Genomic DNA, 21,627 nt, shown 5'->3' on the forward strand with positions numbered 1-21,627 from the left:
TAGTTCTACTATCCTCTTCTATTACTAGCCAGAACACTGTCTATAATCATAAGCTGTGCTTAGCTTGCAACTGTATTTGTGATTGAACATACTATAGGATATCTGTCTGTGTGGGTGACACACTGCATACAGGCCATAGTCATTTGCTGGGCCTTGTAGTTCTACTATCCTCTTCTATCTATTACAAGGCAGCACACTGTCTATCATCATAAGCTGTACTTAGATTGCTGCTGTATTTGTTATTGAACATACTATAGGATATCTGTCTGTGTGGGTGACACACTGCATACAGGCCAGGCCACAGTCATTGCTGGACCTTGCAGTTCTACTATCCTCTTCTATCTATTACATATCAGCACACTTTATATCATAAGCAGTGCTTAGCTTGCAACTGTATTTGTGATTGAATGTACTATAGGATATCTATCTGTGTGTGTTAAAGTACACAGCCCAGTGATACACACACACAGCTGCTGTCTATTTGACACTGATTGTGTGCCTCTTTGTGATTACACACACTGTCTACCACTATTGAATATTGTCAGTAGTACTGCATACCCCCAATATGGAAAAAATGACAGGCAGAGGCAGAGGAAGAGGCAAGCCACCCCACAGGTCTTTTCGAGATTTTGCTGGTGTGATCTCGTGCGGCCTTCGTTCAATGCACAGTGTTCAGAGGACATGTACCCTCAACACCCAAAATTTTGAGGACATAGTTGACTGGTTAACACAGTGCAACACCTCATCTTCCTCATCTTCCAGATGGAACGTGACATTTCTCCTGCTCTGATTTGGACACCCCACAACTACTTACCACTCAGCCGGCAGCCACCACTACTACTAGCACCACAGCTGCTCCACTTGAGATGTCGCAGGAGTTATTCACACATGTTTGTGTGTGAATGTACTGATGCACGAGCATTATTGGTACAAGATGAGGGCACTAAGAATGTTACACCTCCTCATATGTCTCAGTTAGGCATCATTATACACATGGACGAGTGTACATTTTTTTTGTAAAAGACATTGATTTTTTTTGCAAAAAACCCCACATTTTTTTAATAAATAACAACACCCAAGCTGGTTTGTGCAGCGCACTTGCAGCACCGGCACAGCTAAGGGCCTTACAGACCAGTTACCGCCCAATCTCGTGTGGCTGCATGGTCACATAACTAGTTAGCATGGTGGAGCTCCAGGGCCTCTGTTATCACTATATTGGGCTTGATTCACAAAAGAGTGCTAACTGTTAGCACGGGCGTTTTCGCGCGAATTGTCGCATTGCACGCGATTGCGAATTTTCGCGTGAAACGATAATGTGAAATTTCCTGCGAAATCGATATAGTTTTCGCATGAAATTTCACGTTTGCGCGCGAAAACATTATCGTTTCGCGCGAAAATTCGCAATCGCGCGAAGTGCGAAAATTCGCGTGAAAACGGCCGTGCTAACAGTTAGCACTCTTTTGTGAATGAAGTCTATTGTGTTTGCACTATTGCCTAGCTCTGTGTTTGTGTGATACTCCACAGACAGAACACTGTCACTGAGGGACTGGGGGGAGGAGGAGAACTTTTGTGACCTCAGTGAGAAAGAGCAGCTGGCTATCTCTGCAGCCATCCTTTGTTAAATGGGGTCTTTCATGCTGTTCTGCCTGTTGAGGGAGGGACCCCCGTATTAAAAATGGTTAAAGGGGAAAGGCCTGTACTGGGGATACCTAATTCCACCTAATTCTATAAAAACCTGATTTTTAGTACTCACAATTTTATACTATTTTAATGGTCCTCTCTTTTACCTAATCAATGTATGATCTTATCTCCTCCCATTTAATCTGTTTAATAATATTGTATATATTTTTATAATTGCTATTTTAACTTGTGCTTGATTCTTATGTTGTTTGTATCAAATTCAGAGCTCCTGCACTGGCTTAGTGCCAGTGCAGGTGCCAGAATTCTGGGAGCAGGAGAGGAGAAGGACTCGTCGTCACTCAGGACATTGTCACAGGGCTGAGTGGCACACGTGCTGCGCGCTTCTCTGCAGCAGCCTAAGGCTCAGCGTGCCTCCGTCCATCCTGATTCCTGACATATAGCTACAAGTCCCCCCAGTATAGGTAGCCAGGCATATGTGACCCAGTAAAGGTAGCCAGCTATAGATCCCCCCCCAGTATAGGTTAGCCAGGTAGGTGCCCCCAGTATAGGTAGCCAGTATACTTGCCCCAGTATAGGTTAGATAGGCATTTGTCCCAGCTATAGGTTTGATAGGTAGGTGCCCCAGTACAGGTTAGATAGGTAGGTACCTGCACCCGCAATATAGGTTAGATACGTAGCTGCCCCAATATAGATTAGATAGGTAACTGCCCCAGTATAGATAGGTAGATGCCCCCAGTATAGATTAGATAGGTAGCTGCCCCCAGTATATATTAGATAGGTAGCTGCCCCCAGTATAGATTAGATAGGTAGCTGCCCCCAGTATAGATTAGATAGGTAGCTACCCCCAGTATAGGTTAGATAGGTAGGTGCCCCCAGTATAGGTTAGATAGGTAGCTGCCCCCAGTATAGGTTAGATAGGTAGCTGACCCCAGTATAGATTAGATAGGTAGCTGCCCCCAGTATAGATTAGATAGGTAGCTGCCCCCAGTATAGATTAGATAGGTAGGTGCCCCCAGTACAGGTTAGATAGGTAGGTACCTGCAATATAGGTTAGATAGGTAGCTGCCCCAGTATAGATTAGATAGGTAACTGCCCCCAGTATAGATTAGATAGATAGATGCCCCCAGTATAGATTAGATGGGTAGCTGCCCCCAGTATAGATTAGATAGGTAGCTGCCCCCAGTATAGGTTAGATAGGTAGCTGCCCCCAGTATAGGATAGATAGGTAGGTGGCGCCCCCAGTATAGATTAGATAGGTAGCTGCCCCGAGTATAGATTAGATAGGTAGCTGCCCCCAGTATAGGTTAGATAGGTAGCTGCGCCCAGTATAGGTTAGATAGGTAGGTGCCCCCAGTATAGGTTAGATAGGTAGGTGCCCCCAGTATAGGTTAGATAGGTAGCTGCCCCAGTATAGATTAGATAGGTAGGTGCCCCCCCCCAGTATAGGTTAGATAGGTAGGTGCCCCCAGTATTGGCTAGATAGGTAGCTGCCCCCAGTATAGGTTAGATAGGTAGGTGCCCCCAGTATTGGCTAGATAGGTAGCTGTCCCCAGTATAGATTAGATAGGTAGGTGTCCCCCCCCCCTCATAGTGGAGGGGGAGCTGCAGGGAGGGCAGCCCGACCTCTCCCTCCCTTCCTCTCCGGGCCACCCTCCGTGCTCCCCCCTCCGATGCAGACTGCAGCAGAGAGAACAACTCACCTCCCTGGTTCCGATCGCAGGCGCCTCTCACGGTGTCTCACTTGCCGCTGGTCTCCTCTTCTAAATAGTCACTGATACACACTAAACTGTTAAGCAGGAAGTTTAGTGTATATCAGTGACTATGTAGAAGAGGAGACCAGCGGCAAGTGAGAGGCGCCGGCGATCGGAACCGGGGAGGTGAGTTGTTCTCTCTGCTGCAGTCTGCATCGGAGGGGGGAGCACGGAGGGTGGCCCGGAGAGGAAGGGAGGGAGAGGTCGGGCTGCCCTCCCCGTGGCTGCGGCTCCCCCCTCCATCACGTGCCCCCCATCACCCCCAGCAGCGGCACCAGGGGGCGGCGCGAGATGGACCCAGCCGGGGCCCGCAGCGGCAGCTTCCATATTAAAACACATGCGGCCAGGCGACAGGAGCGCCCCCTGGAAGCCGGCGCCCTGAGCGATCACACCGGTCGCTCAGGTCAAAGGCCGGCCCTGCCTCTTGTGTCTTTCTTTGTGTCCTTGTGTCCCCCTGTATCCCTGTCCGTGTGCCCATCCCTGTGTGCACTGTGCAGTGTTCCCCTGTGTTCCATCCCTGTGTGTGGTGGTATCCCCGTGTCACATCCTTGTGTGCGGAGTCCCACCTAGGTGTACAATGTGCCATCCATGTATGCAGTGTCCCTCTGTGTCCCATCCCTGTGAGGGTGTCCTCGTGTCCCTGTGCGCTGTGTCGTGTTACATCCACATGTACAGTGTCCCCTTGTGTCAATGTCTGTGGTGTCCCCCTGTGTCCTATCCATGTGTGCAGTGTCCCATCCATGGGTTTCGTGTCCCCCTGTGTCACATGCCTGTGTGTGGTATCCTGTGTCAGATGTGTCCTTGTGTGCAGTGTCCCCGTTTCTACAGTGTCCCTGTGTCCTACATACCATACCTTCTCCCCCGACTCCTCAGGCTGATCAGGAAGTAGCCATGGACAAATCAGGGAGGGGGACGCTTCCCCAGACCACCACTTACAGCACTCAGGCTTCAAAGGAATGCTCTCACCAACTTGTAGTTCCTGCAGAACAATTCACCATCTGCTGCTATCCACCACATACAACCTGGAAGCACAGTGCTAGATAAGCCGTGGTTAACACAGCTGAGTACAGGCCACTGAAGCTCCGCCCACCTTGTGCAGTGATTGGCCGCAATGATGTAAGGCCGTCACTGTCGCGCTGAAGCTCCACCCACCTTGTGCAGTGATTGGCCGCAATGATGTAAGGCTATCACTGTCGCGCTAAAGCTCCGCCCACCTTGCGCAGTGATTGGCCCCAATGATGTAACGGCCGTCACTGTCACGCTGAAGCTCTGCCCCCGATGTGCAGTGATTGGCCCCAGTGTTGAGCATCATCACGCCCGCGGGACTATCGCGTCCTGTAAGAAGAAGGATGCAGGAGAAGTGAGCAATGCAATTGGCGGTTTGGGGCAGCGCCCCCCGCCTGATTGGTCGATGGCTACATCTCATCATCAAAGCTGCTGGCTGCTTCCTGAGGAGTCAGGGAAGAAGTTAAGGTGGATACACGGGACACCGCACACGGGGACATCGGATGCTGACACAGCGACATTGGACAATGCACATGGGGACATCAAACGCAAGGACACAGACAGCACACACAGGAACATGGGACTCTGCACACATGGAAGGGACTCTGCACACACGGAGGAGGGACAGAGATGCCAGACACACAGGGACAAGGACAAACAGTCACTGGTCTGTACATTCAGACTATCAGACGCACTGACTCTACCCCCCACTTTTGGGGGAGAAAAAGTGCGTCTTATTGTCCGAAAAATACGGTACTTTCACCACTAGATGGTGACACTGTTACCTGACCACCAAAAAAAAATGGTGTTAACAATGTATATAGTCTTTTAATCTATTGGTTTGCTAGCAGTTTCACAAATAATGCATTTAACAATGCATTTTTTAACAACTAATACCGGTGACTTGTTCTGAAAGAGATACTGCCTATTCGCAGAGTTCCTCTACCACTATAATTACTAAATTGATGAGACTTAATATTTAAAAAAAACAACATTGCAGATGTTGACTTGGCTAGGATTCAAACCAGGAACCCTGCACTTACAAGGCAAGAGTACTAACCACTATGCCACTATGCTGCCCTAATGTCTATTTATGCGGTCCTGCCTCATGGGCTATCATATATACTTTCACCACTAGATGGGGACACTGTTGGTTTGCTAGCAGTTTCACAAATAATGCAATATGACATATTTTATTATTTTTTAACAACTAATGCCGGTGACTAGTTCTGAAAGAGATACTGCCTATTCGCAGAGTTCCTCTACTACTATAATTACTAAATTGATGAGACTTAACATAAAAAAAACCTTGCAGATGTTGATTTGGCTGGGATTCAAACCAGGGACCCTGCACTTACAAGGTGAGAGTGCTAACCACTATGCCACCATGCAGCCCTAATGTCTATGCATGTGGTCCTGCCTCATGACCACTTCCAGGTGTGCTTAAATTGGCACACCCTGCTGACATGGCAGATTTTGATTGGTGCATTAGGATCAATTAGTGCAACCACACTCCCTATATAAGCAGAGCCCCTCGCACATCTACACAGAGGTGCTCACTTCTGCATTTAATCCCATTGAGGTAAGTCACGCTTGCTGTGGTGTTGAATTTTATTATAACAATTTAGACTGCTAGGAATTCTCCTTGCATGTAAGCTCTAGGGCCATAAAATAGTACTATATGTTATACTTACTAAACTGACTATCCTTTAATCTAGAAGCTGATTAACTTTAGCATATCACTTGACAACTATGGCTATTTATTAACTTGTGTGTACACTTTGGATTCTTTTGGATGTTTTATGATCAATTAAATGCAATTTTTAGACATAGAGCGAGTTTTACTGCATTGGGCTCTATTCATAAAAAATCCGGAGGGAAAACGCTGCATCGGTATAGTCGACTTTTGTGTGCTAATTCATAAAAATGTTTACACTTGTGATAATAGGTCGGGGAATTCCTGCACTAAACTGGTGGTGCTGCTGAGTTGATACATTTTCTCCATGCAGAGACAGTTGTTATAAGGAGGCAGCCCCAGTATCCCTTTACATGTGCATTCTTTTTAAAACTGCCTCTGTTTGCTCTGAATCTATTTAGTCTTTCTAAACAGTATTTAATTGCCACAGCTTAGAAGAACTTCAAGAAATGTTACACATGCAGGCTTTCTAATGTGAAATTTATTTGAAAACAGGTACCCAAGAGGTTAAAAACACAGCCTTGGTATTCTGGGATGCAGTTTTTGTTCTTCTCTTGCTGCAGCTGCCTGGGAGGTCTGTCTCTCCATTAGCTTGCCTGTTACTGCTGGCTTATCGCCTTATCTAAACAGCCAGGTTTCTCCGCGCACACATTCCGTCTGCTCTAATCTTTATGAATTAACCTTCAGTGACGGGTTAGGATAATCTCCGCCTAAGGCGGTAATTTCCTGCACTGCTCAGGAATGTCAGATTTTCATGCGGTAACAGCTTTTATGAATGAACACTTTGCTAAATGGTCGGGAAAGTCCGCTGTTTTGAGCGGTAAACTTGCGGTAAAGTTTTATGAACAAAAATGTTACCATTTTAACATGTCTCATGTTTTTATACTGCGCCTTTATTTTAAGTTATTTCTATGGGTCATTATGTTTGTCTTAGTTATGCTCCCTTTTGCCTGATGAGGCAGGACCACACCTGCGAAACGTGTTGCGCTAAGTGGAGTTAAATAACATTTTTGTATTGATATATTGTGACACTTTTGAGTTATATTTTCGAGGGAGGTAACTCCACCTGAACATCCTCCTCTTTTAGACGGGTTTTTAAACGTTTTTATTCTACTCTGGCGCCTCTGTACACCAAGCCTTGCTCAAAGGCCTGTACTGGGTGGCAACACTACTGGACCCTCGCTGTAAGCAGAAAGTGGCGGAACTGTTAGCAGAGGTGTCACCACTTTTAAACCCCTTAGCGCCTCTTGATGTTTGTATGCCCCTATTAGTAAGCATACTGTGATGCCCAAGCTCTCTTGAGTGGGATACTCACACTCAACACATTAACTGTTTGGTTTATTTTGCATCGTTATATAAATCAGTTTTGGAAGGGATCTAGAGCATGATCCCTGGACAGAAAAATAAACAAAATGCAAGGCTATTCAAAGCAAGGTAATTGTGTGGGCAATGGGCAAAAACGATGCCCGTTGCTCCCAACACTTATCACACAGCTGAATGGAAGGCTCATGGTGAAGGAACTGCCTGGACAGGCAAGCCAGCTTGTGGGCATATTTGCAGGTTGCTGACACCCGGATGGTACCAGGCCAGTTCCAGTTAGTGTTGGGCGAACAATGTTCGCCACTGTTCGGGTTCTGCAGAACATCACCCTGTTCGGGTGATGTTAGAGTTCGGCCGAACACCTGATGGTGTTCGGCCAAACTGTTCGGGTTCGCCCGAACTGCTCAATGCCTGGCCGAACAGGGCCCCTGTTCGGCCGAATACGGCCCCCCTATGGGGTCGCAGGCATAAGGGGGGAGCATGCCCCGATCGTGGGGGGGGTCGGGAATTCCCCCCACCCCCTCCGCTAGCGCTCCCCCCCCCTCCCCCCCCCCCTCTGCCCGCTTCCCCATAAAAAAAAGTTTGCGTAAAGTTAAATAGTACCGGTGGTGGCTGCTGCAGTGGCTGGCTGGCAGTGGTGTGAGTGAGGAGGAGGAGGAGTCCGAGTAGGGCGCGTTGAGGCTGGGCAGCGGGCGGTTCAGCGGTAGTACCCTTGTGGTACTTCCGCCCTTTCTCTGACCTCACATCCTCTACGTGATGACACATACGAGGGTACGCGTGAAGCGTACCCTCGTATGCATTATCACGTAGAGGACGTGAGGTCAGAGAAAGGGCGGAAGTACCACAAGGGTACTACCGCTGAACCGCCCGCTGCCCAGCCTCAACGCGCCCTACTCGGACTCCTCCTCCTCACTCACACCACTGCCAGCCAGCCACTGCAGCAGCCACCACCGGTACTATTTAACTTTACGCAAACTTTTTTTTATGGGGAAGCGGGCAGAGGGGGGGAGCGCTAGCGGAGGGGGTGGGGGGAATTTCCGACCCCCCCCCCCCCCCGCGATCGGGGCATGCTCCCCCCCCCCCCCTTATGCCTGTGACCCCATAGGGGAGCCGTATTGCGGCATGTTCGGGTCCCCATTGACTTGCATTGGGTTCGGGCCGAACATCTGGCCCATGTTCGGCCCGAACCCAAACATCCAGGTGTTCACCCAACACTAGTTCCAGTACATGTGGCACAATTTGAAAGTCAACCTGTGTGTGTGTGTCCATCCTTGCCTGACATGGTGGGAGAGCAGGAAGAAATCCACCCAGTCGCAGTTGGTGATGGTGACAGTGTGGTCCACGATAGTACCGGAAGCAAAGGTGACAAATGCTCTGGACACGGAGCAGTACAGATTGGTGCTGATCCTTTTCTGCACTACAATGACAATTATGTGAGGTGAATCGTTTTGAAAAGTACCAAAGCAGATCTGTAACTGCGGGATCTCATAATTCTGCACTGTGCTGTCCATCTCACACTCCATCTCGGTACACCATAGTCTTCTCTGGCAGCGCATGATTTACCTTGTAGTATTTCTGGAGAGCGGCCACAAGGTACAGCTTCAAGCTATCCATAATATCCTGATGTGGAAGCTGAAAGACTACACAGGAGTAGCAGCGGGTCAGGCAACACTGAACGGGAACTCCATCCGGGATCATGGTAGATCCATTCCGATCACCATCACATTTTTCAGGGGAGTGTCCACTCCCCACAGTGCTCCTTCAAGCTTGCAATTTATCTGCAGGTAAATTTTCTGTGTGATGCTTCTCAGTTTTGTTGGATTAGAGATTGCTTTTACATTCACAACTTGAGAAGGCACAGGTGTTTGTACACAGCACAAGTTCTTTATGGCACCGTACAGGTCAGCACTTGTCAGCAGGCATTAGCTCTGGAATTACCAGTTATCAAAGTATCATATCAGGGAAAAAAAAACTTTGTAGAATTTTATAAATGTTTCAATGAATCAAAAAAATCCTGCCTTTTAGGGATTATAACCCTACTCTGCATCAAACGTAATTTTCCGAGGGACGTTTGGCATGTATCCCAATCTAGCATGCCCCTCCAGGTGCGAGACCCCTTGAAACAAGTTTTCCATCACTTTTGTGGCCAGAAATAGTCCCTGTATGTTTTAAAATTCACCTGCCCATTGAAATCTATGGCCACTTGCGTGAACTCGAACTTTTGCGGAAGTTCACGTTTGCAGTTCACAAACCCAAAGGCCTCAATTAACTAAGATCATGCTGGAGATAAGGCAAGAGAAAACTTGTCGCCACAAAGTTATCTTATCTCTTCAATGTTTAACCCCCTTGGCATTCTGATTCTTTCCGGATTTTAGGGTCTAAAAGCGGTGCAATTTTTTTTTTGCACCCTTTCAGACCCTAAAACCTGGAAAAAAATCATGCTGTCACGGAGACCTGCAGCAGTCCAGCAATCGCTCACCTCCCTGGCTCCAGCACTGTAGTTAGGCCTCCGGGTGGCGCTGCAACTTTAAAGTGAAATTGCTGGCTGTCATCATAACAGCCGGCGATCTCACCAGCAGGAAGCAGAGCCCCGGAGGAGAGGAAGAAGATTGCCAGCTGACGTCGGGATCCCCGGGAGGTATGTAGAAACGCTCCCGCTGCGCGCATTGCTCTGCATTCAGCCTCCGGCGGCTACCCTGAGCAGAGGTCGGGATCATTGCTCTTAGCTGCGGTTTTCCACCTCCGACCCTAGCTCAGGATAACCGCCAAGGAGGTTGTTAACTCTTCTGTAGTTAAATTAACAGCCTGTCTTTAACTTCAGAATTCTGTAGTTATTTTAAGGATTGAAGAGTTAACTTGGAGATCTCACCTTAACTTAAAGACAGAAGAGTTAACTTTAGGTTTGCCTGAGGTAAAATGTTTCGTGAATACTACATGCCTTTTCACCATGGTTATAAATCCAGAAACATTATTCAAGACAGGAGATAAGCTTAGTGAATTGAGGCCAAAATCTGATGTTCCGGCCATTTCTATCCACGTGTGTGTGTGTTTTTTTTTTGTTTTGTTTTTTTTTCTCTTTGAATACAGTAAATGTGAGATGTCCTGATTTATTCCTCACTAGAAATTGTATTTTTGTAGGATTAGATTTAAGAGAAGATTTTGAAAAGTTGTTTTAATTGTTTAGATATATGAATTGAATCCTGCAGTTTTAATTAAGATTGAATACCTACATTTCAAAAATGTTACAAAATAACACAGGTTTTCACAGGGTATCTTTTTTTAACATTTTAAGAACAAGTAGGAGGTGTCCAGGAAAGGATATACAAGTGTAAATGTAAACTCTATGGCAGTATCCAACAATATTTGTAAAAATAGGTTGTCCTACCTTATAGGTGTCCCATTAGGGATAGAGACAAATGTCTAGTGCACCATTTAAATAAACCATTGTTACTTGAACTTCCATTTGTCTCTATCCCTAATGGGACACCTATAAGGTAGGACAACCTATTTTTACATATCTTGTTGGATACTGCCTTATAGAGTTTACATTTACACTTGTACATCCTTTCCCGGGCGCCTCCTACTTGTTCGTAAATAGATAACACACCACTCCTGCTAGTAGGGGAAATTTGGTCGATACCTCGACCCACAAATCACTCCTTTGGAGGAGCGACCTTCTAGGACCTAAAGGCCGAGTGGGGATGGTATTTCCCCACCTGCAGACACGAGTGGTTGCCTTTATTGCAACCCAATTTTGTGAGTATAATTTGTACTTGTTTATTGAAACAGCCTAATCTACTACCCAGATTGGGCTCTCAGATCTGTTTCTTCTGTTATCCTACAATATTTTTTTTTTTTTTACCATGACTGTGTATTATTTATGCTGAAGAAAACTCTGCTGTTTGATCATAAATATGTGCCTTTATAGTAAATACAAATATCTGGTATCACAAGAAAAACCAATAACAGGTGAGAAAGAATAACAAACATCAACAGTTACAACATCATCAGACCTGCTGATAAAACATGAGCCTGACTTGTGATTTTACTGTCAATATTGGTGTTTAGAAGAACATTGTTTGATTTTTGCACCTCGTAGATAAAAAAAAATAATAAAAAAAAAACCCCTAGGACTAAGGACGTGGCTGTTTCAGGCAGACAGGAAATAACTGCTAGACCCCACCCCCTGTGATCACATGGCCCTGCCCCCACCAATCTGTTATTCAACAGCTAGCATTCCCTGCAGTGAGTCCCACTCCTTACGGAGGAATGGGTATTCACAATTTGTCTGGGCCCTGCCCCCTGAAATCATGTGTTCCTACCCCTTGGCAACCAGCTGTTAAAGGACCACTATTGTGAAAAAGTAGGCAGCTTAAATCTGACAGAACCGACAGGTTTTGGGCAAGTCCATCTCCTCATGAGGGATTTTCAGGATTTTCTTTTCAACAGAATTTCTTGAACCTCAGTTTAACTGCCAAAATAGTAAGATACCTGCCAGCCTTCCTAATCACTTGCACACTTTTGTCAGTTAGACTTTGCAACTGCTGTTCAGGACAGGAAATGCTGTTGAAAACAATGAAAACCCTGAGAATCTGCCATGAGGAGATGGACTAGCCCAAAACTTGTCATCTCGTGCGCTCTCTCGCTGTCCTCTAATGGGGAACGATTCATTTTCTGTCTGTGATCCATGTATGTCCTGTTTGTGGCTGTTAGCTTCTGCCAGGATGTATCTGGAACTGACCTTGGTCCTGCTGCTCCCACCATGACTGCCTGCACCCAAAGGGGGAGATTCATTTGTCATATGACAGCTAATATTTCCCCTCACTGATCAGGATCCATGCTGAATGGCTCCTAATCATGTGATCACTATGATTGCTGCTGATCATAGTGATTGCTGGCAGCAAGTGTCAGGACCCGGCCTGATGACAACCATGAACTAAGCAGCTGTAGGAGGCTGGATGCCAATATAAGAGGGGGTATTTGCTTGTTGGTGGAAACGAGGAGAGGGGAGTTAAAATACCCACTATGCACCAGGGCAGGTATAAAATACCCACCATGGCAGCTATAGGGAACACACTACACCACCAGGGCAACTCTGGATGAAATCTGAATGAATTTCATCCAGATAATTAGTGCGGGTGAATGGGTGGGGGTTTTCTTTAATCCCATGCTCATCCCATGTTGCGCTTCAAGCTGCGTCACGTGACTACTACGCTTCCTCCTTCAATCCGGAAGCAGTGGTGGGAATTGGAACATGGCGTGAGACACAACATGAGATGGGTTAAAGAAGATGGCTTCTGGGTAAGTTTAAACCCCCCCCCCCCCCCCCCCACCCACTCAGCTGCACTAATTATCTGGACGAAATTTGAATGAAACTCATTTGGATTTCATCCGGAGCTCATCCACCTACCCACTAGACCACCAGGGCAACTAAAGTCGACCCTCTAGATCACCAGGGAAATATGGGAGACCCACTAGACTACCAGTGCATTTATAGGGGACACCCATGACCATCAGGGGAACTATGAAGGACTAGTGCTAGACCACCATTTATATAAAGGGGACCTATCAGACCACACCACCAGGGAAGCATATGGGGTTCACTAAACTACAAGAAAGGTGTATTGGTGCCAGTAGACCACAAGGGAAACATATGGGAGCTCACTGAATGAGGGAATGTGTATAAGGGAGGGGGGGACAAGTCTAATTGGGAAATGTAATAGGAAAACCATAGTGGTGGGGATGCAAAACTATGCAGAGTTACACCCGCTTACATAATCATTTTAGCTAACCTTCCCCATTAACCTTTTCTCCCTAATGTTTCCTATTAACAGTACTTTTAATTGTTTAAGGTAAAAAGTACTCACTGTAGCAAAAAACGCACCTTAATTTCAGAATCAAATATCACCATAAATTGGGATAGGAACATAATTTATACAAATCCTCCTGGTTCTCTCAGTATCTCTGATACAGTTAATCATGAAACCTTGTTTAGTTCTCCAGTGGTTGTTTGTCCAGTGGTTCAACACCTTCTTGGCTTTCCAAGGGAACCCAAAACCTATCCTTGGAGCCTTTTCTGTCCATCCTTTGACCACTAAAATACGGTGTGCCCCAGGACTCATTACCATCCCTTTTGTTTATCATATACATGCTACCACTTGGAAAAAATATCCAAAACCTGGTGGCTCTGGGTCACCATGAACTATCTGGGAATTCCTTAGTACTGGTCAAAGCCCTATCCCATAGAGCCATATCAAACCATGTACAATGCCCTGATGAGAACCATAAAGCCTGAAACAGGCTGTATGCAAGTTGGCTTGATATGGCTCTGTTTAATGTATTAGCTATAGGTTCACTATATGCTATCAGTGCTAGATGTGCACCCTTGCTTTCAGGGGCATAAAGCCCCATACACATGCTCGACAGCAGTCTTTTATGCAGGACCATTGAACAACTTTTGTTGTGAAACAAGTTGAAACAGCTAGAAAACTATTTTGCTATTGTTCAAAAAGCTGATAAGACTGATAAGAAGTCAACCCACTTCTTATCAGCTTTTTGAACAATAGCAAAATACTTTCACTGTTTCAACTTGCTTCCCAACAAAAGTTGTTCAACAATTGTGCTGCATAAAAGACTGCTGTTAAACGTGTGTGTGTGTGTGGGGGGGGGGGGGGTGCTTAAGACCTATATTGTGGCCTGAAGGGAGAAGATTAAGATAACAGTTGCCAGGACAAAGGGGGGGGGGGGGTTGCTATCTTGATGGCACTGGAACAGTGGGAAGGGGGTACCAGTGATCCTTTTGAAAGGACTTATGACTCTCTGTAGTTTGTACTTGTCATCCGTGGAGGCTCCTGATCTTTACAATGTTTGAAGATCATAGTGCTGAATCAAATTTTTCAAGTGCCACGGGAAGAACAGTCATTGTTGGGCTTTCTTCTGTACTTGGCATTTGCCTACCACCTTTAGGACACTATATATGATGGTGCCCAGGAAGCAGGTGTCTTGGTCTCGTGTGACCTTGGTGCTTTTGATGTGGATGGGGGCAAGTTCAGGGGGTGGCTATCCTGAAGTCACTGATCAGTTCCATGGCTTTAGCCATGTTTAGGGTAAGCTTCAGTGGCATAGCAAGAGGGGTTGCAAAGGTCACGACTGCATCGGGCCTTTGGGCCAGAGGAGCCTCATAGGGCCCTCCCTCAACTACAGTATTAGCTCTTTATTGGCCCTGTGCTGGTAATCACTTCTATAGATGCTTTAAATGGTAATCATTAATAAGCTGTTCCCCATCCCCTTCTTGCTTCTCTGACACTGTGGTTGTCAATGGCAGGTTTTGGTACGCCGTATTAGTTATGCATGGGGGGGGGGGCAATGTCAAATTCACACTGGGGCCCATAGTTCCTTAGCTACGTCACTGGCAGGCTTTTTTGCCTTGCACCAGTTCCATATATTCTCAATCTCTTGGCTTGTTCATCAATCTCATCTATAAGGCCAAGGATAGTGGTGGTGTTGGCAAACATGATGGCCTTGACAGCTGTTCATTGAGGTGCAGTAGTTTGTGTACAGCAAGAACGGGATTTGGAACAGGACACAACCTTGGTGGGTGGAGTGTTAGTGACTCACGTCTATGAGGAGAAGGTGTAAACTTGACTACCTGCGTCCTTTTTTTGTTTGCGTATGACTGGTTTTCTTCAAACCTACAGTAGATCCTGTTCAGATCTTTGGCTCTATGGATGCTCGGAGTTGCACTTTGAGGGCTGCCTCTTTGGCTCTACATAGCAGACAATGGCCTCAATTTACTAAACTTATCTCCTGTCTTTAATAACTCTTCTAGAGTTGTTACCATGGTGATGAGGCATGTAGTATTCAGGAAACCTTTTACCTCAGGCAAGCCTAAAGTTAACTCTTCTGTCTTTAAATTAACTCTCCAATACTTAAAATACTCCAGAGTTAGACAGGCTGTTAATTAGCTGCATGTGAAATTAACTACAGAGGAGTAACTTAAGGAATGAAGAGGTAAGATGACTCTCTCACGTGTGGAGGTAATTTTTTTTTTATTTTTTTTTAATTTTTCTCTTGCCTTATCTCTAGCATGATCTTAGTGAATTGAGGCCATAGCCTGTTGTTGAACCAAGGTTTGTTGTTGGAAAACAGTCTATAGGACTTTGACAGGATGCACATTTCTTTGCAGAAGTTGATGTAGGACATGTCTGCCCATTCATCCAGGTTGCCATTTGAGGGTTTAAGGGCTGAGCAATCAGTGCAGTCATAGCAGGCCTGTAATATTGGCTTTACTTCAGTCATCCAGTGTTTGGTTTTCCTGTTTTGCAGAGAGGTCTCAAGGTTCCTTCCTAGGTGGGGATCATGTGGTTGAGGCAGTGGTCTTAGTTGCTGAGAGCCACTCATGGGGCAGTCTGGTATGCACCATTGATGGTGTAGCAGTGGTCTAGATTTTAGAACTTTAGAAATTTAGATTTCTAGATAGTGGTGTATCTGAGGTCACAGGGCAAACAGATGCGCTGGCAGGGGTGCAGTGCAATCGAGGGAGACAGTGGCTGTGCAGTAGGGAAGCATTAGCAGGCATGCTTGCTTTTTTGCAGGTTTATCTTGGCAGCTGGGTGGGTTGAGTGCCTTACTCTGGTGGGACTCTTACCTTGTGCACAGGGACTCATGAGTGAAGTCTTGGGTCCTGGTTGGGGGTGTGCGCTGAGCAGATCTGTCAAACAGTCTTATCAGTCTGCCAACAGACTGTACACACGTCCTACTGTCATCAGAATGCCCGCCCAGCGGGAGGGTCTGACGAACCCGTCCTTTGTTACAGTAGTGCGTGCGTACGCACCTTTAGACTGCAGCTGGGGGCTGAAGCTCACCAGGCTGGTTCTGTTCAGTGGCGGAGTGCTAATGAGGTCCGGCCACTGTGAAAAACAGGAAGAGGAAAAAATTAGGAAAAGGATGGATCTGTGTGCCGAGGCTGCCACCTGTGGCACCATATTTTCACTGTCTTTCAGTTTTTCAAAGTTGCCCTTTTTGGATATGTGCTCCATATATTTGTCTCTTGGAGAGGGTAATCACTGTAGACCCTCCCACCAAAGCAGGGAAGGGTTTATAATCTTTGTGTGAAAATCCTACGTTATATAATTTTGAACAATTGTAGCAATGATACTTTAGCTTTGCTGGTTTTTCTTAGCTTTTTTTTTTTTTTTTTTTTTTAGAAATTGGTCTATCGAAATTGATTTTTCTCAACTTGTTTTAGTTCAAACAAATAATCCGTTTGTCTTTGTAGGGCTAGGAAGTACTTTTTTGTCATTACAAAGCATAGGATGTATATTCTCTGTATTACAAAAAATGGCACTGTCAACTTAAGCCGTGAGTATTTTTTACTAGTAAATATTTGTATATGAACACGATTTTAAAGTCAACTTTTAATCAAAACTGGAAACCATGTGACCAGATTGCCTTCACTATATAAGCCAACCTAGACTTCCACACAGAGAACCGCTCCAAAGCATAGTGTGTAGATTGTGTGCTTACTGAACTAAGTATATACAGGGCTATCATCCCTTTATTACTTTACAGTCAAAGGAACATAATTTAGGCTTTGTTGTTCTCCTGTTTAACTCTTACGGTTTACAGGTAATGTGTTTTTTTTTTTTTTTTTTTATGGGTTTAGTACTATAATAAAAATAACTTTGGCATTTGATTCGCTTGTAAGGCTAAATGTTTTGTCTCGCTGACATTCTATTTAGGAGACAGGTCCATATGCAATTCACTTTTTCTCCTGACTTTTAACCTTGGTGATATTTTCCCACTTTGTGATTAAAATGCATTTTAAACCACCAGCAAGCAAGAAAATACTAAATATTTTTCATAGTACTTTTTTTTTTTTTTTTTTTTTTTTTTTATATAGCATTTGGCCCACAGTTTCCCAAAATGTTGGGAAAGTCAGTAAAGTTAAATCCAGACACTATTCTGCTTACAACAATTGACAGTCAACCTAAAAGACCTTTGAAAATGGAACATTAGGTTATAATTAATATGTTCCACATGTAAATATAAACAGTAAGATTATACTTTTATACTAAGGCATAATAAGTATTTATTAGACATATTTGATGTGATTGTTAAATGCTTATTTTGGAAATGGTGAGGAAATTTTGTAGTCACAAACTGTCAGTGGTTTTTGTTTTCTTATTATTTATTATTATTTACTACCTTTTTGGGGTTTTTTGTTTTTCTCTTTTCCAAAATGCATTGCCAGATTTCCAGCATGCTGAGCTTGAAGAAATCCGTGTTGCTGCTTTTCTTCCTCGGGATGGTTTCCTTGTCCCTTTCTAATGAAGAGTAAGTATTTTAATGAGCTATATTGTTAAAACCGCTGGTTGAAAAGTGTACATTTACTCATTTTGAGAAAAATACAATCACAATAGAGCCTTGATTGCCATTAGTCTTCCTGAGTTAATGACTTTGAACAGAGGCACCAGCAGAATAAAAACAATAATTAAGTTTTAAAACATGCTGGAGAGGCAGTGGTGGACTTACCTCCGAAAGCAGACTAGACTACTTGTCTGACATAAATAAACACTTTATTAGTACCCCAATAGATGCAACGCGTCTCAGGTAGCACTTGTGTCACAGAGGTGCTATACGTGCTACCTGAGAGCTACTGTTTGTCCAGTGTTATATTGCCTGATGAGGCGGGCTTGGTCCTGTGAAATGTGTTGCAACTATTGGGGTACTAATAAGTGGTTTCTTTTTGTCAGACAAGTAGTCTAGTCTGCTTTCAGAGGTAAGTCCACCACTGCCTCCCCAGCATATTTTAAAACTTTTAATTTTTTTATTCTGCTGGTGCCTCTGTTCATCAAAGTCTTTATAGTGTCCACCCCTGGTGGAAGGGGGACCCACCCCTACCTTCTATCTACAGAGCGACTTCTTAACCCTGAGTGAGGACAGGTCTAATCTCCTCACCTGCATTCACAGTGGTTGCCTCAGCGGTAACCCTTGTTTGTGAGTATAACCTTCTTGTTGTGAACATGCACCATATTGAGCTTTCGCTGTCTTTTTCTTATCTTCCTGAGTTAATGAGATATATATATATATATATATATATATATATATATATATATATTTGAATTTACACCTTTGCAGATGGTGAACAAAGTAAGGGGCTACTTTTTCTATGAAAAGGGGAATGAAAATCTCCCCGGGTAAGTAAAAAAAAAAAAAAAAAAATTGCGATGAGACTCATCTGAGTCACTTTAAAGGGACTCTGAGCTCATCTAAAAAATAAAAGTTGTACTCACCAGGGGCTTTCTCCAGCCCAGTGCTGGTCGGGAGGTCCCACGCCGGCGTCCTGGCTCCTCTCCTTCTCCCCGCTCCGGAATGGCTGACAGGCCGCAGACCGGGCGACACTATCCCGAGTGTCGGGCTGCTTCTTCCGCATATGACGCAGATTACGTCACACGCCGGCCGCCTCGCGTCATCACGGCGGCCGGCGTGAAAGTATTGCGCATGCGCGATTAAAGCGCATGCGCAGTACTTTCACGCCAGCCGCCATGATGACGCGAGGCAGCCGGCGTGTGACGTAATCCGCGTCATATGCGGAAGAAGCAGCCCGACACTCGGGAGAGTGTCGCCCGGTCTGCGGCCTGTCAGCCATTCCGGAGCGGGGAGAAGGAGAGGAGCCAGGACGCTGGCGTGGGACCTCCCAACCAGCACTGGGCTGGAGAAAGCCCCTGGTGAGTACAACTTTTATTTTTTAGATGAGCTCGGAGTCACTTTAATGACAAAGTGAATGTGGTGCATTTTGTGGCGAACTTCCTGCTTGTATTCACTGACCAGAGACAGGAGAGAGAGCCTGAGGTAATGGCCGTAACTCTGCAAACAGCACTTCTGACACTACGGCAATAGGCATAAGTAGGTGGCTTGTATCACATGAAAATGTTAACTACAATTTCAATTCCTTTCTTTCCTAAATGATGATTAATCTTGTATTAAACATTAGTCAAATATGGTAACAAATGTTTGTTATTAGGCTAAAAAGCTCCCTACGCATGCTGGATAATTTTCTCTTTATGCCACATTCACAGTGGTTAATTGCAGGGCTGCATAATGGCTGCTCAAATCCGGATACGGGAGAAACTTGGATAGTTTCAATCCGGATATCTCCCAGTAAACCTGTGTGGGCTGGGCGTCAAGCTTACCTGTCTGACGTCTTCTTTGGTCCGTTCCGGGTTGAAGGAGGAAGTGTTTGTAGTCACGTGATGCGCATGGATCGCATTGTGGGAGGTGCTAGGGACAGACAAAGCATGTCAGACAGGTAAGTTTGACCTCCCCGCACAGGTTTACTGGGAGATATCCCGATAGCAGCTATGCAGGTTTCTCCCAGATCCGGATTTGAGCAGCCTTATCTGTGATGTGACTTGCCACACTGCAATGCACCACCAATGCATCATTTACAGTGCAGAGGGTGCACTGCGGTGGAATGGAGTGCGACAGGGTAATGCACTGCATACAGTGTTACCGCAAAATGTGCTTAACAGTAAGTGAAGCATACTTTTCATTGACTATGTTTCATTGTATCTGAGACAACCCATGGGTTATGTGTGGCACTGCTTTCCTGATATTTTGCTTTCCTGCTTTTGTAGGGAATGCAACAGGCACTGTGAACGTAGCCTAAATGTTTGTGAGTGCTTTGTGTAGACGAAAGCCTCTCATAGATAGATTAATGTGTTGCCAGGCCTGAGCAGCCCATTCAGTTTTATAGAGTGAGGAGGTGAGAGGACAAGCAGGAGATGCCCCATAACAGCGGCAGGAACTACAATAATGGCTGAGTAGGGATGCTCGGCTACCCCTTCTTAACCCAGGTATCGGAATTGGATATCCGAACATTCCGGAATCCGAATGGAATCGGATATCTGAACCCATTATCCGGGAAATCCTAATTGATTCGGATAACCGAATACAAAACTGGAAGTGGCCTTTAAATAGCTTAAATTGCTTCCACTTGTTCGTTCTCCCTCCCCCTCCTTCCAGTGTGATTGCCATTGAAACCCTCTATTCGGGTATCCAAACTAACTATCCGACCGGATTTCAGATATCCAAATTTGCTCGGATAGTGCTATTCGAATTTATACAGATATCCAGAATCTGATCAGTTCGGATAGTGGAAAATTCGGATTATCTGGGTCGTTCAGATACCCGAATATTGGATGAGCATCCCTGCTGAGGAGTCTCAAACTCAGTGGATAAATGGAGATGAGGTTATTGACATGGGAGAACATATGTATTTGTAGCTTTACAGTAATGTACACAGAGAAATTCATTTTTGCACCAAAAATGAACATTGGAGTTGTACACCTCCCCATGTGATTCCCTGTAGTCTAACCTTCTGGTAATGCACAGCATTTCTGCACTGTATAAGGGACTGCTGTCATGAAATTTCCTAATGATGTCGGAAACCTTTATTTCTTCATAGGAGACATGAAAATGAGGTTGACAATGAGGGTACCGAAGAGGAAGAACAGAGAGCAGTAGAAAGTGAGGGTGAGGAGGAAGACTATGAGGATGCTGAAGAAGAAAAGAGAGCAGCTGAGGAGGAAGACAATGAGGATGCTGAAGAGGAAGAAGACAAGGGAGCAGTAGAAAGTGATGCTGAGGAAGAAGACAATGAGGATGAGGAAGAAGACAAGAGAACAGCAAGAAGTGATGCTGAGGAAGAAGACAATGAGGATGATGAAGAGGAAAAAGACAAGAGAGCAGTAGAAATTGAGGCTGAGGAAGAGAATGAGAATGCTGCAGAGGAAGATAACGCAGCAGAAGGAAGCGATAGTGAGGAAGATGAAAATTGAGAGCATATTTGGCTATTTGGAAGATAATTATCTTCCACCTCTCTGGAACATGTTTTATATCATCTGATTACATTATGAATAAATGTCAAGTGTCTTAATAAAGATACTTATACGCCATGTTAGTTTTCTTTTTTGGTATTATGGGAGGTCCAATCATTCCCAACTGTTCAATCACCATGTTAATCCATAAATTAGGATTTGAAGATTGCAAGGTGTCCCAGTGTTAGTTTCCTTTCACTGAATGTTTTTGCTCTCCTACATGTACTTTAAAGAACAGAGATGCAGAGTGAGCAGGAATGACTTATTAGTGTGGATAAGAAAAAATAGACGCACCTAGTTTTAGAGCAAAAACCAGGGGAAAAAAAAAACCCTA

At 45.1% G+C, this 21,627-nt stretch overlaps 1 protein-coding gene across 1 annotated transcript; it reads left to right on the forward strand.

The window, feature by feature from the left end:
• The first annotated feature begins 4,719 nt into the window (after positions 1 to 4,719).
• LOC137534607 (dermorphin peptides-like) lies at positions 4,720 to 21,371 on the forward strand. Its single transcript, XM_068256193.1, has 3 exons — positions 4,720 to 4,752; positions 17,666 to 17,748; positions 20,882 to 21,371. Exons 2-3 carry the CDS (start codon positions 17,675 to 17,677, stop codon positions 21,252 to 21,254), a joined length of 447 nt encoding a protein of 148 aa, XP_068112294.1. The 5' UTR covers positions 4,720 to 4,752; positions 17,666 to 17,674; the 3' UTR covers positions 21,255 to 21,371.
• Positions 21,372 to 21,627: the final 256 nt, after the last annotated feature.

This window comes from Hyperolius riggenbachi, chromosome 10 (assembly GCF_040937935.1).
Source record: "Hyperolius riggenbachi isolate aHypRig1 chromosome 10, aHypRig1.pri, whole genome shotgun sequence".
Classification (NCBI taxonomy): domain Eukaryota; kingdom Metazoa; phylum Chordata; class Amphibia; order Anura; family Hyperoliidae; genus Hyperolius; species Hyperolius riggenbachi.

What these genes read in the sequence shown, in the direction of transcription:
- LOC137534607 (XM_068256193.1), top strand. Translation starts at nt 17,675, where the DNA reads ATGCTGAGCTTGAAGAAATCCGTGTTGCTGCTTTTCTTCCTCGGGATG. An exon ending in TTGTCCCTTTCTAATGAAGA is followed by an intron (nt 17,749 to 20,881) that starts GTAAGTATTTTA and finishes ATTTCTTCATAG; the next exon opens with GAGACATGAAAATGAGGTTG.